At 32.1% G+C, this 19,055-nt stretch overlaps 1 protein-coding gene and 1 pseudogene across 2 annotated transcripts; both read right to left on the reverse strand.

Moving 5' to 3' along the window:
• Positions 1-3,853: 3,853 nt before the first annotated feature.
• On the reverse strand, positions 3,854-11,655 carry LOC149882430 (uncharacterized; annotated as a pseudogene). Its single transcript, XR_016444847.1, has 3 exons — positions 10,794-11,655; positions 10,391-10,649; positions 3,854-6,613 (listed from the first exon to the last, which is right to left on the reverse strand). The product of XR_016444847.1 is annotated as an uncharacterized LOC149882430 (transcript).
• LOC149882431 (uncharacterized) lies at positions 7,341-10,378 on the reverse strand. Its single transcript, XM_090066194.1, has 2 exons — positions 9,475-10,378; positions 7,341-9,335 (listed from the first exon to the last, which is right to left on the reverse strand). Exon 2 carries the CDS (start codon positions 9,249-9,251, stop codon positions 8,466-8,468), a length of 786 nt encoding a protein of 261 aa, XP_089922320.1. The 5' UTR covers positions 9,252-9,335; positions 9,475-10,378; the 3' UTR covers positions 7,341-8,465.
• Positions 11,656-19,055: the final 7,400 nt, after the last annotated feature.

Raw genomic sequence — 19,055 nt, forward strand, 5'->3', positions numbered from 1 at the left:
TAAAAAAAAATTAATTTGATTTCATTTTACAGTTTTTTTTTGTTAAACGAAAACTAAACATACTTGATAAAAATTCTGCAATCGTTTGAACTTTCGTGAATAACTGTATATCTAGGTCATATAAACGTCTCGCTTCTGTAGTGATGCTAGATGGCGCTTATGTGAGTATGAGGATGCTGCTCGTTTAATTCAATCTCGTTTTAATCAAGCTGATCTTCCTTGGTGCAACCGCTTCTTTCTATTGGAGACGCCACTTCTTTCTATTGGAGACGCCGCTTCTCTTATCGAAAAAAATGCTTTCTAATTCGCTAAGGAAGATTTTCTAGGGGAGAATGACGCTTGTATAAGCGAACAGTCATATTGAGATTCTTAAGAAATAAGACTTTATAGGGAATAGATGCAAATTGTTTTTGAACCTCTCTAAGAACATAAAAAACCTGGAGGAAAGTAAATTTCAGCATTAGAAATAAAAATTGGATACCATGAAAATTCAAAAAAAGTTTGTTTAAAATCCTGTAAATATTACTTAGCTACTGTTTCACAATTGAACGGATTAGTTTAAAAGAGAGCTTTTTCATCGTTTTTTTTTACCTTAACACAATAAGTAAGGATTGTTAAGATATTATTAGGATTATGAAGAATTCGAAAAAACTTAAAATTAAAATGTTTCATACTCCTTATCCCTTATTGTAATATTTTGATTGTAAAAACCAACTTCAGTGTCACCTCAGAAAAAAAAAGTTTTATAGAACTTCTATAAACTTTTGAAACATATGGCCTATAGAAATTCTATAGGGTTCTATTGAATTTGTATTAAATCTCTGCTAATTTCTATAGAAATTCCTATAGAACTTTTTTTTTTTTTTTTACGTATATTAATATAAAAAAAAAGTTTTATAGCAAGTTCTATAGAAATTAATAGACATTCTACAGAAGTTCTACAGAATTTCTATAGAATTTCTATAGACCATGTGTTTCAAAAGTTTATATAAGTTCTATAGAACTTTTTGTCCTGGGACCTATAAATAACTTAACATCAATATCACTAATACCAAAAATTTTGTCACTATCATTAGATGCTAACTTTTTGGTATATGATGCTGCAAATGACCAAACTAAAAAGAGGGCTCTCTTACTCAACAAAGATTTATCACCCAAAAGCAAGAGGTGTGTTATCATTTTCTTATAAAGCAGTAATGGCTTTCATTAAAGTCTTATTCTGCTCATTTGTTGTTGTTTCTAAACCAGTAACACCTTTCTTTATTGGTATCGGTTGGCTTTGTTGCATGAGAAAGCACACTCTTATGACATTTTCATTTTTCTCTTTCATATAAGATTAGAAATAATTTGCTTTTAACTTTTATGTTTTTCAAAAAGAACAGTCATCTGTTAACAGGTTTCAAAATCCAATATGAACAATAATTAATCTTTCTTTTTTTTTGTTAAGAAATTGATGAAATATTTTTATTGTTTTAGCTTCTATGAAGTTTCCAGTTTCTCCGTACTTTTAAAACATTTAGTTCAAACAGAAGATACACTCTAACACTTTTTCCTCTCCCATAGTGTGAAATACATAATTTATCAAATCTAAACCAAACCTTATTTGCTATGCATAAATTATTTAGAAGATGAAAATGCGAAAACATTTTTTTAAATTTCAATTTCTTTTATTTATGGCCATGTAAAAAAAAAATTCCTAAGTATATATTTTTCACGAAACTTCATTTAAAAAAAGTTTCATCGAGTTTTAAGTTATTTGAGCAATTAGAACAATCCTTACAACGAGTACAGGCATTTTGAACACGAAAATAAAATTCGAATCTTAGTTTACTTATATTCCATTAGATTTGACCGGTATCGAACATAATAGAAAATATGGGATTCATTTTGAAGATTATTTTCCTAAAATTTCCCTTTGGTTTCTGGATGAAAGAGTTAAAAAATACCACTTATAAACTAGACAAAGAAAAAAAAAAAAAATGATACGAATGTTGTCACACCAGATTTTTTAAAAATTATTTTACGGAGTGATTTAAAAAATATTTTTAAAAATTATTTTACGGAGTGATTTTACGGAGAATTTTAACCCAATAAAGCTTCCTGATATTTCTTTTGCGCTTATCTAGTAAAATAGAAATGAACTAAAAACTTTTTATCAATATTTCCAATCATATTTTGTTATGTTTTAGCTTAATATTAAATAAGAATAACAATAGTGACATTAATTTTAATATTCTGCAATATGAAAATGAGCATTCTAATATTGCAGAATATTAAAATTACTGAGCTTTTATTCAAAGCTTGGTATTGCTGTAGACAACATTTGCACCGAATTTTATCAAATTATATAGAGTGGTTTTCATTCTACAGGTGTTTTTATTAGCGCATTATGAAATCAAAATTTCACTCAATTTGAACATTTAAACGAAGTTATTTTCCGCGGACAAAATAAAATGATTTCAAATTTTGCATCACAGGGTACCTTGATGTGTATGCTATCACCCCATATAAGTGGCGTTCTTGGGTCAGCTAGGTTGGCATTATCGTTACCCATACTAACTGTGCACTATAACAATAAAGTTTTATGATTACAAGAATGTCAAGAAACTTGTACGGAAACAAACTTTATGTACTCGCATTGATAATATAACTTAAAGAAGAAGTATGCAGGAATACCGGGAAAGCGGAAAACCCTAATTAACATCAATAAACTAATTAAACAATCTTGAAAATACAAGGAATATACCGAACAGATGATTTTAGTGTTGACGTTAGATAGAGTTTAACGCACTTAGAAACGTAAATTTAAAAAGAAATATTGCAACAGGTTAGAAGTATGAGAATTAGACTATATTTAATTTATCATTTTGCAGAGATGGTCAATTCTAAAAGGAATATTGGCGCAGGCTAGAGTTTTGAGAATTAGCCTTGTATGATACCGAGCAGTTACTTAGTCCGCCTAATGTCAATTTTAAAAGGAATGTTGTTCTGGCTAAAACTTTAGAAATAAGGCTAGAATGACTTGATCACTTAACAGAGATGGTCAATCTTAAAATAAATATTTACACAGCGTGGAAGTTTTAGAATTAGGCCAGAATTACACCAAACACTTACAAAGTCCTCTTAGAAATGTTAGTTTCAGAACGAAAATCTACCCAAAGATGAAGCTTAAGGATTAGGCTAAAACAAATCGATCGTTTAACAGAGATGGTCGGGTCTGAAAAGAATACTGATACTGGCTGGAAAATTGAGAATTAGGAATCAGTATTCGACCGAGAAGTTACTTAGTCTGCTTAGGAGTATCAATTTTTAAAACGAATATTGATACAGAGGAAAAATTTGTGAATTAGGCTAGAATTACACCGAACAGTTGCGTAATCTGGTTGAAAAAAATCAAATCAAAAATCAAAAAGATGCTGACGTCACTTTAACCACTACACTAGTAATTGGAACAAAGGATTAATATTTTTCTTTCTCTTTTTTTCCCCATTTAGTCGCCCCTATTCGTAAGCATTAACACAATTATTCGGCTATAACTATTTTTAAATACATATTTTGTATATGCTTTGTGTATATATTTTATGTATATTTTTTTTGCACATGATTGCTTAAATACAGTCTACTCTATAAATAGTATATTAGTTGGAAGTATAACTTTTAAATAGATTAAATGCTTAAAATGAGACTTTTTCATTTACTTTAATTTTCTCTAGACATCTGTCCCATTTTTACTATTCCTAATCATAAGACTTATGCTATTTCTTCTCTTAGGTTTTCACGAATCAGTCTTCAACAAGTAACGCAAATATGTTTGCAAATAAAATGAACCAAATTAAAAACTGCTAGGAAATTTGACCGCCCAGGTTAAACATGTAAAAATTCTGATTAATAAATCTCTACTAACATATTGTAATAAACAATGAAATTTTAAATCAAAATCGCTTGCTAAGTATAAAGCAAACTCACTTTTCTACTCATATGTTTTATAATAAAGGTTAAGACATGGATAATTTTATTATTTGACTCTTTCTTGTTTTTTTTTTATTTCTCTCCATATTTAATATGTTTTGTGCTGACTTTATATCTTTTCCAGGTATTTTTAAATTTAGCATGTACTGCCTCACCAGCCTGTTCTTCAAAATATTCCACTCCCATGTTAAAATGTTTTGTAAACGGAACAATGTGTTTGACAGATGGAGTTTCCATGTTGTTGTCAAGGATTATTCTTCTACGTTTGAACTATGGACTTCCTTTTATAGGGATTTAAAAATCTCAGCAAAATTATTGATAGTTGTTTAACATTTTGGTTTCAAATCTTTTCCAAAAGCGACATCTTTTACTGATAAAAGCTCGTAAACAGTTAATTACCGTTAATATCAGATGTTGGTATATTGGGATTTCCTGTATTACTGATTATTGGAGATAGTCTTATTTTTCAAGTATTTTATTGGAGTTATTTCCATTCTTTTCAATTCCGTGGTAGCCTCGAAAATTAATATGATTACAAGGCAACTAAATTTTAAAACCAGAACAATAATACTTTGCGTTTAACCGCTCCCATCAACAAGTAAAATTATGGTGGAGCTATCTTATGAATATTAAATTTTTCAGAGTTCTTTTACTAACTACATTGTGATAATTTGACACTTTTTGTGGATGGGTATCCATCATCTTTATATTTCTGCGCCCAGTAATCAGGTCTTCTAAATGACCTAAAATCTTTTAGAAAAATTAAAGATAATAATCCTGTACAGTATAAAAAGAGATACTTCCCTGAATGTAAAGAAAAACCCAGTTCACAAATGCTTTATAAAGGCTTTGTTTCCTTTTATTTATAATATGCATTAAAAAATCTATTTTTGTAAATAATATTATAAATGAAAGGAAATTAAAATCTTTTTTATAAAAAAACTACTTTTGACTTTGCTTTTCCTCTAAACGTAGTTAGATCTGCAGTATAAAAGAATTCAACATGACTAAAGCTCTTCAATTTTTCCAAATATACTTTTGGTGATGCAATTTGGTCTACATGAACTCTTTAGACAAGAAACCAACACCTGAGTTCCTGCATCGGAAAGCTCCAAAACAGTCTGTAAACTCACCAGCATCTGAAAACGCATCACATTTGCAGATTTGGTTCTTTCTGATTTTAAATCTGAAACTCCTACAGTAGTGTGACCTGGGTTGCCACCTGTTGATAAATCGAATGTTGCCTTTTGTATTAAATTTTCTTTCCCCGTTTTGATCTTAAAAATATTTGAAGCTAACTATTCTGACAGTAAAGAACCAATACCAAAGGCTAAATCAGTAAGGTTTACAACTACCTGACTTTTACTATAATTACGAGGTCTTCCAACACCTAAAAAAAAGTAATTTGACAAGTATAAGAACAAAGATCAATTTTTTTGATTTTTTTGAAATTTTTTTCTTTTCTTGTCAATGTATATTGTATAAAGTGTATAAATTGTCAAGAAGACGAAATCATTGTAGAATATACTTCTAAATTAGGATCGTATTTTAAATTAACAAAAGCATTTATTTTTTAAATAATAGGTTCAGAAACTTTAATTAATTATTTTGATCTTGCTCCTTTATGTTCCTGACAAGCGCAGCTAACACTGAAACTTGTCGCGATTTTCTGTAAACTTTGAATTTTCTATAAACTTTTTCTTTAAAATTTGCAAAAACTGTGTAGTTCCAAAGGACTTATCAGCGCATTTTGCAAACTTTTAACAAATAAAAGTAGATGAAATAAAACATTTATTTTTTGAAAGTGCTCTAATGTAACACGTGATTTTGATTTAAAACTCAATTGTTTCCCAAAGACTATGTTAAATCAGAATTTTTTAATTGAGACAAAATTCAACCCAGTGGTCAAATTTCTCAACGATGATAGTTGAAAGCTTCAAATGTAAAAAAAGTTTGAAAAATAACAGGTTTTCACACAAATGAAAGAATTATAATGAAAAAATTAAAATATGATAGATATTCGTGAAATGTGATAGATATTCGTGATAAGCAGTTAGGGTTCTATACAACCCCAATGCTATTTTTCCATTTCAAAAAACACTGTTATCTTCTAGATCTTCTAGATCTTCTAGATCTGTAATTACATAATTGTATTCTACTTTAATAAAAATATTAACTTAATAAAAATTTTTTTTTTAAAATATATACTAAAGTTTTTATCAACAATTTAGTATTAAAATTTTATTAAACATCGGAAAAAATTGTCGGTTTAAAATTATATAACAACAAATATCGTCAGCAAAGCTTAGGAGAACTTCTATGATGCAGTAAAATTACCAAAAACATAAATTAATAACAAAATAAACTCTTACTTATAAATATTATACTAGTAACAATAATAGAGGAACGCTCCAACTAGAAATCTAATGTTGGCTAGTATATTAATAAAGTTGGGATCACAGAATTGGGATGTGCAGCACAGCAGACTCCTGAACTATTTCTCTATTTAACAAAACCTTTCTATTTTCTTCATCGTTTGACTCTTTGGATATAGAGTAGGTGGAATCATTTGGTTCTTTTTGACATTCAAAGGAATCTTCATGGTTTTTGGAAAACTCTAACTGGATTGTTGATGAATGAATTCCTAAAATTAAATTTTGAAAATTTAAGATATTGAAAAGAGTGTTAACTATGAGAGTATATAGACAAACTGTAGTCAAAACAAAGCCAAATTATAAAAAAAATAGTTCCACTTCCAGATCGGTCGCCTTGCCAAAGTAAATAATAAGTTACTATAGCCAGATTGAATGGGGACTAATCCATAGTTGTAATAGTTACTTGTAGCGGCACAAACTTCAAAATAAATAAATACCATATGTTTGAAGCATGTAAAATTTATGTCATATACTTCAAACCTGCAATATTTATTTTGAACTATTTAACCTTGAAAATATATGTATGTAAGATAATCAATTTACTTTTGTGTATTCCATTTGTGTTCAGATTTTTAAAAAATCTATTTCATAATACTACATATTTGAAATATATGATATGATCATTATATCTATGCTGTTTATGCTCGATTTAGTCTTGAAAATATGTATGCATGAGTAGGCTGGTCGGTTTCTATTATTGCTGACGTTGCATTATTGTTGATGTTGCATTAGGTTTATTAGCCAAGAGTCCACTTAAATAATACGCTTGATTAATGGATTGCATTATTGGTTTTTCTTAATTGGCGATAAATTGCTTAATTAAGTTCAGCATTGGCAGTGCTGGGCAAAATACTTTTTAAAAGTATTTGAAATAAAAATAAAAAAGTCTACCTAAAAAGTATTTGAAATGAAAATAAAAATAAAATACAAGGAAAGTATTTCAAATAAAAATACATTATAAAACTATTTTAAATACAAAATACAAAATACTGGAATTGTAGCGACTCGAATCGTACATCACAACTTTATTGACATAATTTAACCTTTAAATCAATATTTATTGGCCTTTAAAAGTAACAGTTTTTCGAGTGTTGCATCACTAAGACAGTTCCTTCGTGGCATCTGAATTTGTTCAGCGGTGCTAAAAAACCGCTCAACAGGTGCGGATGAAGGTAAGGTCGTATTGTACCTCACAAATACGTGTTTTATAACTTCATATTTTGCCAAGATTTTAAAATCCGTACCAGAGTCGCTTAAGTACGATAAACATTCGTTGTTGACTGTGGTTTGTTCTGCAATGTTAATTTCGCTAAACGAGAAAAAATCATCACTCATGCCAATGCCACTAGCTGATTGAGTACCTGGAAGTGGGTCAGGGTCAGAAATAGTATTAGCTCTGTCCAACAACTGTTGTTGCTGAGACTTAGCTGCACGAACGAAGAGATCACGACAGAAATCTTTTTTATCACCCGGAACCCATCTCATTTTGAAGTAGGGATGCGATACTGCTGCAACTATCCTGCTGGCATTATGTTCAGAAAATGATAGATGAACCTCAAGTCTTGTTTTCAAGCTTGTAAGCATAGATTCTGCAAATTTCTTAGCATGCTTCAGTGATTTCTGCTGCAGGTCCTGCAACTTCTGCTGTACAGTGTGCAGCGTCGGAAATACATCGCCAAAGTACACATTGTCACTTTGTAACCTGTCAATGGCAGCAGCAATAGGAGCCATTATCATTACATACACTTCTAGACATTCTAACTCCTTCTTTTTGAACTTTGGCAACTTCAAAACGTCGCATATTTCTCCAAGCTTATCTTGCAACTGGAGAATGCATTTCAATGCATCATGCCGGGAGTTCCATCGTATAGGGACTGGTATCAGTATTGCCCTTGCGATAATTTTTTTCACAGCATCCGATGCCTTGGAACTTCTATGAAGCAAATTCCAAATGCTGGTACACTTGGCCAATGCAGCTCGATAAAGACGTTTGAAATTAGCATCAGAATCACATGCTTTATCTGCATCAGTAGTTGATGTGAGGCTGAGAGAGTGACTATTTCAAGCTTCATGGTGAGGCAGAACAACTTCAGTATCATCATCCGTGTCTTCACTAACTGGTAAATTTAGGACTGTAGTCATGTCCGCTTTTTCAACATCATTGTCGGAATTTTCTGCTTCATCATCATCACCAGTTCCTGTTTCCTGAATTTGTTCTTCAGCAGTTGCAGAGATCCCTGAACCAGATGCAGTACTGCTAGTATCTACAAAATATTCTCGGAAGGCTTTGCTGAAGTTAGAGGCATTATCTGTTACTGTTGCTGTAATTTTTTCCCCGTGTAACCCATAATCATTATGAATTTTTGAGATCATTGCAGCCACTGAGTCGTAAGTATGACTTCCAAAAAAACATTGACAGGAAAGAGCAACAGATATGCGTGATACTGAGCATTCAGTACTAATATCAATATAGTGAGCTGTCATTCTTAAGTAGCTCTTTTGGTTCACTGACCAAATGTCAGCTGTTGTACAAACAAATGGTACTTTACTGAAGACTGTTCTTTTATCATCACGCATTTTTTGCAAACGGGCGTTTAATCGCTTGCCTAATGTTTTGCGACAAGGTATACTGACATTGCGATTGAGTCCGTGGATCAAATTTTTAAACGCCGGCTTTTCCACTGTGATCAAGGGGCGCATTTCCTTCACAACGTAGTCAGCAATAAGCTTGTCAACTTCATCCTGTGAAATAGATGTTTGATTTCGAGGCATAATATGTATTTGTTTCAACTTCTTAGAAGCAGGACCAGATTCGACAGAAGGTCCACCTCCAACTCCAGATTCCATCTCAGCTACCGAGCGCTTACGCTGTTTTGCAACTTAAACCTTGTGCTGCTTGTATTCCTCGATTCGCTTTTTGCCATGAGCATTCTGCAACAACAACAACAACAGTCAATCAACCGAGATTATTGCATTTATTTGTGTTATGTTGTAGCATTGCTTTATGTGTTTATCGTTTTTACTGTTTAGTGCGCAATATAATATAGTGTTTTTGTAGTTATATACATACCTGAAGATGTTGAGTAAAATTAGAAGTTGCTTTCAGTGAACCACTGTAGGTTTTTTTGCCAACACATAACATACACTGTGCAATAATTTTAACACCCCCTGTAGTTTTACTTTTAGATATAATTTTGAAAAATTTTCCATCAAAGTATGGCAGGGATGGCTTGTTCACTCTCAGCATTTTCATTTTCTACAATTTCAGTCGTTTTCTACAATTTCAGTCCATTTTGAATTTTTGGTAGATTGGTTCCCTCTAATATAGTAATTAAATAACAAATTACCATTACCAAGGGTGGTCCAAGGCAGCTCAATCCAGCCAAAGAACTTTTGGAAACCAAGTTTTAATCAATTTGCTGTTGGTGGAAAAGTATTTTGTATTTTGTGTTTTAAACAAAATAAAAAATAGCCTTGAAAAGTATTTGAAATAAAATTGAAAATACTAATGAATAAAACCATTTCAAATAAAAATAAAAATAATACAAAAGTATTTTAAATAGTATTTTAAATACTTTCATTTAAAATACTTTTTAAAATACTCAACACTGAGCATTGGTAATAAAAAACCAATAGCAACAGTATTAATAACAAGAACAATTAATACCAGTAGGCCTTATTACAATAGTAATAATAACAGCAACAGCAATAATATTAATAACTAAAACAAAATTGATAGTAAAAATTTACAAATGTTAACCAAATTGGTCCAATAATAGCTAATTAGGAATAATATTAATAATAATGAAAAAAAAACGCAAAAACCATGAACTTGCTTATCCAAAAAAAACCATGAACTTGCTTATCCATTTCAATCTTTTAGCTTAATTTAAACTTGTACTTCTTTGAACTCTTTGCGTAAGCAGCATTGAATGTTGGTAAAAACTAGTCAAATGAAAAAACTATTACCTAAATATTACACTCACCTTCTTTGTGTAGAATTTCTTTCAACTGATTACATATTGATACATAGTCATCAAAAGTATTGCACACAACATGAATAGAAGAAATTATTTTGTCTCCAGTTAACTGCCAAATATGGAACATGGGGATGCTAATGACACATGGCAATCGTTCTAAAATACGCACTTCAATATCTTTTACCCTAATATTTTTGGGAGCAGTTTGCATAAGAATCATGATTGATTCTTTCAAGAGAGAAAGTGATGAAGCCAAAATTATAATCTGAAAATGTAATATCATTAATGACATCAAAATACTTTTTACAAACATCAAAATTTGTGTGTTTGTGTATGTCTATGTGTCTGTGTATGCGCGCGCGTGTGTGCGTGTCTGTAGTGAACGTAAAAAAAATATTTGGATATTTACCACACTTAAGATGGTCATGGCAGGATCAACATAGCAAGTCCATGTAGCTTTCACAAACATAATGATTAGGGCAGTCACCACAGCAATCACTGAGCCTAAAGCATCTCCAAGAATACTTAAATAAACTCCACGCATGTTTAAGCGAGATGCTTTTGATGTTTTCTTATCATTTTTTTTTTTTTGACAACTTTAAGCTCTTCGGAGTTTTTTTTTATCATCATTAAGAACAATTGCAACGCTGCTATTAGCTAGCGACATTTCTGCTACAAAATTATTTATAACCTCATTGTTTTGGCTCCCTTCAATTGAATCATTAGAGTTTGAATGATCGTGTCCTTCACCTTTCTGATGAAAAAGAATTAACCCGACTATATTTAAAGATAGGCCAACTACACCAACAATAAGAACAAGTTTTGGCTGCTCTACTTGTTCTGGAACTGCAAATCTTCTAAGTGATTCAATAAAAATGGTGAAACGAAGAGCAGAAAGAAACACAGAGTTCACCAAAGCTCCGATTATTTCAGCACGAACCCAACCATATGTAAAACGGCTAGTGGTTTCACTGCGTTTGGAACAGTGTAGTGCAACTAAGCCAACAATCATTGACACAATGTCTGATAACATCTGAAACGAATCAGCGACCAATACCATTGATTTAGTCATATAACCGACAACAAGTTCCACCATAAAAAATGACATCGTTAATGTCAGCATTGAAATAAATGAAGCCTTTCGACTGAGCTTACAGCACGGCATTTTGTTTGAGTTGATGCTTCTGTTAAGTTTTTTGGTATCTAATAATACCCTTGAAAGCGATCTTCAGTTTATATTCTATGGTAATCCTGCACTTAACAGAGTAAAAAAAATTTATTATTTGGCTATTAGCGCTCTCGTTCGTGGAGACTTAAAAAGATAATTTAAAAGCTGTTAATTGGTTACTGCTTTTTTCTTTAAATATTTTTGTTTACTTTTTTTATTATTTATTTTTGTTGTTAATCATTTTAAAAGCTATGTGGCTATGAAAGAGCCGTTTTATTTTTCAAATACATGTTGATCAAGAGCGACTATTCACTTAATAAAAACGAATTATTCAGTGCAGAATAAACTAATAAAATTAATTTTAATATATAATGTATATAGTGTAAAATATAATATATATACATACTTTTTTATATATTAACTAAAGTATGTATAACAGTACAAAGGAGATATATAGTATAAAGGAAACATGAAGTATATATCGTAAAAAGGAAAAAATAAAAAAGTTGATTTTTTTTTTCCTCTTTCGAATCACGCTTTTCTCTTGGTTTTTGGTTTGCATTTACGTTTTGTAACGTAACTTTCAGATTAAATGTTTTCATTTTCACCTCCGTAGAGTTTATTCCAGTTAAAAAAAGGTATTTTTCGTCTCAAAACTGAAGGATTACTGTCGCTTCAATTATAAACTAAAGGTGAGTTTCCACTCATCCGTTTTAGCTGCGGGAAAGGGAAAGGGATGGGAAAATTAATCACGTGAGCACGCGCAGTTTGTAATTTAATTTTGAAATGACGAATCGTGCATGCTCACGTGATTAATTTTTCCATCCCTTTCCCTTTCCCGAAGCTAAAACGGATGAGTGGAAACTCACCTTTACATCCCGTTAAGACCAATACAGAGTTATCTAGAACTTTTATATCTTAAACTGTTTTCTTTAGTCCCTTGAAAATTCAATTGTTGAAAAAACTTCGCTTCGTCGAACTAATTCCTTGGTCCCTTAAAGGCTCGACTTATCGGAATTAAACTGTAATTGTAGCAAGCGTTTGTTATTAGGGCCTTCGGTTTCGAAATGGGTACGAACTGGTAAAAAGTTTGATTAATTTACAAAGTGTTCAGTCCTAAAAAAATATCTTAATAATAAATAGACTTAACAATACACATTAATGACATTCTTATTTATTAATGGGCAGCAGTTATACAACGTGAAATCACTTCATTGTAAGTTATTACGTCAGTTTTCTGTTCATCCTTCTCTATAAAAGCTCTTCAGCGCTTCGTGCATTTTATCATGCGTTTTACTTAATATTATCTGCTTTTTAACTGACTAAGTACGCCAAACTTGATATACTGGTATGACGAAAACAGTTTGTACAATGAGCAATACAATGTACTTTTACGAGCTCAAGAAAAAAAAATTAATCCTTCTCAAATAAACCTAAATCGAATTTTTATTGTTTGATAATTAAATGATGTGACCACCTTGAATACCAGTTAATAGCCTTATAACGATTACTTGAGTTTTTTAGAAAGATAAATTATGGTTATAATGTGATGCAAACTTTATGGAGAGTGGACTTAAACGTAACTAACATAATTTATTTTTTTGAGGTCCCACAAATTACTTATTCTCAGAGCAAATATTTAAAAGTATTTGGAGATGTAACTGATGAATAATTGCTTAATCTGCAGCATGCAGGATTTCACCATTGTTTTTGGAATCCAATATTCACATATAACGGGAATTTTCACGGTCACGATCAAATTTCTGTAATTTAGACAAAATGAAAGTACTGCTTATATGAAAAACTTTAAATAAGAGGTAAATTGGACCAAAGCATTTAACGACAGCCTTTACACTGTTGCAGTGACTAGAATTTACGTTTTTACTCGTGAGCTTCAATTTATGTTTTAATTTCTCTTGATTCTTTCTTAGATGATATTGTAGATCTGATATACAGTGATTAGATGATATTGTAGATCTGTTATACACCTCCATTATCAATGCAGGTGTTCCATGATCAAATGTACTCATTGAAAATGAAAAAAATTCATTTTAATTTAGTAAATAAACAACATGGAATGGCACATCCTTCCTCTAAAACGCAGGCTACCAAATTTAATAATCTGTAAAAATGTATAATCTTCTGAAATAAATTAACATAATTTTTGATAAACACATTAATTTTTTAAATTAATCTATCAAAGTTTGAACCATTTTTTAAAGACTGACTAATATGTAAACAGTTTCTTTAAGCTGTTTATTGTAACATAAATTTTCCGCAATCTATAAAGTTGTGTTTAGATTATTTCTGATTTTGTTCTAAAATGCAAGGTTTAATATTCTATATTTTCTTTTTTCCTTTTTCGTCCGATAAAATGTTTTCTTTTCATTGAAAGCAATTGTTAAAGAAATTACTTGCCAGTCTGTACTCAAGTGCATTAGTGATGATGCCAGCGGATTTAATTTTCTTTCATTAAAACAAAACTCATATTGTTACGTAATTTAACAAAATGATTTAGGTTTTATTAATTTTAATGATGCTTTAAACCGAAATAATAAATGCATATTTTTAAATTTTGCGTCAACTTAGGTGAGTTGTATTTTTAACAAAAACTTGAAGAGCTCAGTTGATACTGTCACAGCAGCGCAACTGAAATAGTACGGCGTAAAAAAATTCCGATGACAACAGAAATTATCGAAAACAGAAAATTAAATTTGTAAATTATGTAAATATTTAAAAAAAATATGGTATGGAGTACTTTGAAAGACCAAATACTCTGGTGTGAACGCAACTTGACACAGCGTGGATCACGATAATGCCAACCAGGCTGACCCAAGAACGCCACTTATATAGAGTGATAGCGTACACATCAAGGTACACTGTAATGCAAAATTTTGAAATCATTTTATTTTGTCCGCGGAAAATAACTTCATCTGAATGTTCAAACTGAGTGAAATATTGACTTCATTGTGCGCCAATAAAAACACCTGTAGAATGAGAACCACTCTATATAACTTGATAAAATTTGATGCAAATGTTTCCTACAACCATACCAAACTTTGTATAAAATATCAGTCGGATTGGTTCACGGGTTAGGGATTTACGGCTGATTTATTCTATGTGCTGTTACTTTTTTGCTACTTATACCTCAAAACGTTACCGGTTACTGTGATATTCGGTCACTATTTTCAAAATTATGGTTATTTGAGTGTTCTACTATGAAATACCAACAGTTTTTATTGCAATTGTTTAATTACTACATCTACCGTTTTTATTTTACAGACCAAAGTAATGGTTTGCTATTTAAAGCGTGGTTTTACTTGGCTTATGCATTGCGTGAAAATCTCGGCATTTCTTAAGGTATAAACTACTGCCAAAATGCATAAAAATGCAAAAAAATGATTGAAAAGCTTTTCTTAGGATACCAACATGGGAAATAAAAAATATTTATTTCTCTTAAAATAGAAAAACTGTGAAAAAAACCAAATACTTGTTATATTGACTAAGATAATTGACTTTAAAAATTTAGATAGCTAAGATAACTGATCACTAAAATGTTCGGAGGACCATTCTGTGGAAAATCAATCTTTACAGATTTTGGTTGTTTTGAAACAAAATTTGTAAAACCTTTATTAAAATAGATGCAGAGGCGCAAAAAGAGAAAACCTCTATCAAAAGGTTTTCTAAAAGTGTAATCATTTTTGAAGAGAGAAATGTCACGAAAGAGCAAAATAGTCCTTTGAAGAGCGGTAAAAATCGTTCGTAGGAATGTTTCATCAAATAAGATCTCTTCTTAATTGTCAATAAGTGTGTCATCAATTATTATTAATTCAAATAGTTATAAGTATGTTAAATGTTGTAATTGTTAACAAGTGTCACTAGTTTAAATAATTATAAGTATGTAAATAATTAGATAATAAAGTGGATTGTTACCAAATATAAACTTAGGTTAAATTTTGTGAAAGGCAGAGTTTGATTTAGTAAAGTTAGATTTAGTGAATTAACGAAATGCCAAATCAAGCAAATACTCATAGTAAAAATCGAATGTTTGTAAGCTTGCTCTGTCTGAAAAAATGTTTAAGACAGCTTACTGTTTTCCAAGCAGATTGAATATGCCAACTGTACAAGGCCAAGATCTAAATAAGTGATTCTCGGGTGCCTTAAGGACTCTGCGAATCGTGCAGAACTACTTTGTGCAGGAAACGAGAGGGGAAAGAAGTTGCCCGACCCCCCCCATCCCCCGACCCCCTTCCCTTGTTTGATTTCAAGTCAATGCAAGTGAGGCTGGAAACAAGAGGCAGGATGTGTCATTGCCTAATCTGCCAAATTAGATGTTCAAAGCTGCAAGAAAAAGATCCTCTTGAAGAGCAAACCACCATTGAGAAAGAACAAGTGTGAGCTGTAGCACCTACCTCAGCCCTTTAGGAAAAGATTTGCCACACCAATGCTCTCAAATAAAGTATAGGGAAAACCTTCAATCTTTAGCATCAAGTAATGCTAAAGCAGAAGAACAAATTGAATCTCGAGTTATTTCCAATATAGAATTATCCCCGGAAGGAACTATTCGATTTGCTAAAGCATCAGGTGGCCCTCTGCTTTCAATAACCCCCGGTAAATACTTATACTTAAATAATCTTTAAATGCATAAATTGAAAAAAAGTCTTGACTACATGCATGTTTTGGTTTCAGGTCGAAGTAGTGCCCTGTAACCATCAAGCGCTCCAAAATTGACCACTCCAGCACTTGTATATGTACAATTAAACACAGGCCTGTCAAACAACGGATTAAAAGAACTGGTCAAAACTATAAACCAAACATCAAGCAGCAAGATGGTAGAGCCAAATTTTTACAAGAATTTCCTAAGAGCAGGTCAACAGTTAAGTTATTTCTTCCACTGCATTGCTTTAAAAATCACCGAAAAGGAGATTCTGGTACGGTTCGGGATGAAACCAGCTCACCATCACAAAAATAGCCTCTCAAAGGACTGGTAAAGACACTGGAATCAGAAGATTTGCCAGACACTCACTCAAATATTAAACAAACCTGGTCGCTAATTAATGCAAATGGGCTTAAACTAATTTTGGCTTGCGATTGGAAAGTTGCAAATCTACTTTGTGGTTCTTTAAACCCATTCAAGTAGGCACCTTTGCACATGATGTGACGTCAAATCAGTGTCTTGCCGAATCTGGAAACTTGCGAACAATGGGCTCAATAAAATCTAGCCTCGAGTCTTTTCAGCAATCTATCGAGGATGTTGTTAATGCATAGCTGTTCGGCAATGTCATTCGAAAGCCAATCATCATCGGGCCTGACGATGTTCTGATTTTGGAAATCATCCCACCGATGGAATTGCATCTCCTCTTAGGAGTTGTCTATCATCTTTTCAAGATCCTTAAAACTGCTTGGACAGAAGCTGTTAAGTGGCCTGCTGCCATCCACATTTAACTTAGCCCATATCATTAGGCCAGTTTGACTGAAAAGAATGCAGAAAGCTTCTTAAAAATGTTGATGCGCTGCAGCAACTTGCTGATACAAACTTTGTTCCAAGTATCTTTCACATAATTGAAGTTTCAATTTAGTTATCAAAGCTTGATTTGGATTCATCTTAGGGCCGGTGTCGCGTGACAAATGTTCCCCCCATATTTTTGTCCCCCCGGAAAGTATGTACCTGGGCAAATTTTCCTACCGGAAAGTATATTCTAGTATGCATGGCGGATCTTATGCAGAATTTTCACTTGGCCCCCAGTATTTTATTTTTCAAAATAAAAACGATCAAAATAAAATAAAAACGTATTTTAGCAGTTAAAATACAGTTTAAAAATACTAAATAACATGTTCTAAATGTTGATAATTTCCATCGCCTTCTTGCGTTCATGTTTACGCGAGACGGTTTTTGGAAAAGATGTGATGATTGATGTTTCCAAACAGCAAATGAGATGAGAGCGCATCATTTTGTTTTCAAACGTTTGCGTCATACCATCTTTTCCATAAACTGCCAACTGAAATGCGAAGGCAGCTGCATAAACACCGCAGTCCGATGTATTCGGTTGTAGTGCGTATGGTACTACTGTTACTGGAAGAAAACCTTTGGGATTAACAAGTCTAACATAGAGTTGTCTCATTTCAGCTTTAACATAGTTTGAAACTGAGCTATTAAGGCAATATAAATACAAAACTTCTCCATCAATGCATGGAGTTGTCACCAAATGGTTGACGCCGTGAAGAATGATGATCGACTCACAGGTGACTGCTTCGAACCCAGATTGTGTCTGAACTAGAAGAGTTGATTGATTGTTTTTGCTACCAAGATGTGTTGAAACCATTTTGTTAACCGCATCTATAATTCTGTCGTTCAACCATGCGTATGAAATCAGGACCTGTTCATCTCCAATTGTTAGATTGTACTTTGAAATCCACGGTTCTGATTTTGAAACCTTTTTTTGATAATCAATTTTTTCTTTTTCAATGCCTCTGATGCTACAACTTCATTAATACTCTGACCGGAGGTTGCAGGTTTAATTGACATGGCGTATTCCTGTGGTTCATTCCATCGTTTTAGGTTTATAGCGTTAACAACTTGATTCAATATTCTTTTTTTTATCTTGCAACCAATTAACTCCTTTGTCTAAAACATCAATTATTGTGTAAGGGCCGTGGAGTCTTTGAGCTAACTTATCGCCCATTCGTGTGTCTTTGCGTCAATTGCATTTCAAAACTTTGTCGCCGACTGCAAATAATTGAGCTAAATGTTTAATATCGTAACGTTTCTTCTGTATATTTTGTCCCATGGTAATGTTCTTTTTAGCAGCGTTTCTTTTCGCGCCAATTTCATTAGCGAACTCAGCCATTCGTAATCCTTGTTTGGCTTCGTCAATTTTAGTATCCCACCGAAAAATCTCTCTTGCCCGGTTTTCCAAATCGATTGGAATCTGAGCTTTAACTCTATAAATAATCTCAAAGGGAGAGTAATTTGTAAAAACTTGTTTATTTATTCGATATGAAAAAGCCACCGGGTCCAGAAGTTCATCTCAGTCGTTTGCTTCGTTGTTAACAAGCTTCATTATATGTGTAATCAACGTTTGGTTGAACCTATTGTGCAAAAAATAAATAAGTAAGTTATAGTTAGTAACTGTGGTATTTAAAACTATTAAATAATGCCCCTTTTTTGCACAAAAAACAAATTTATAATATAAAAAGTTATTATAAAAACTATACAAAAATAAAAAAAGAGTATAACCATTTATCACCTTTCTGTCAGTCCATTAGTCTGGGGATGATATGCTGACGTTTTTGCAGATTCTACGTCTAATTTCAATAAAAGATCTTCCACGAGCTTGTTACAAAACTCGCGTTCTTGGTCGTGAAGAAGAATGTGGCAAGCCCCAAATCTGAACACCAGACAAAGAATGAAACGATGAATAGAATCCGCATCCTTGTCCGTAATGGAATCCACTTCAGCCCATATAGTCAGGTATTCTGTTGCTCCTACAATATATTTCTTTC

Source organism: Hydra viridissima, unplaced genomic scaffold, assembly GCF_058129835.1.
Source record: "Hydra viridissima isolate aposymbiotic clone 2 unplaced genomic scaffold, HvirCarnegie_v1 scaffold_11, whole genome shotgun sequence".
NCBI classification, from domain to species: Eukaryota; Metazoa; Cnidaria; class Hydrozoa; order Anthoathecata; family Hydridae; genus Hydra; species Hydra viridissima.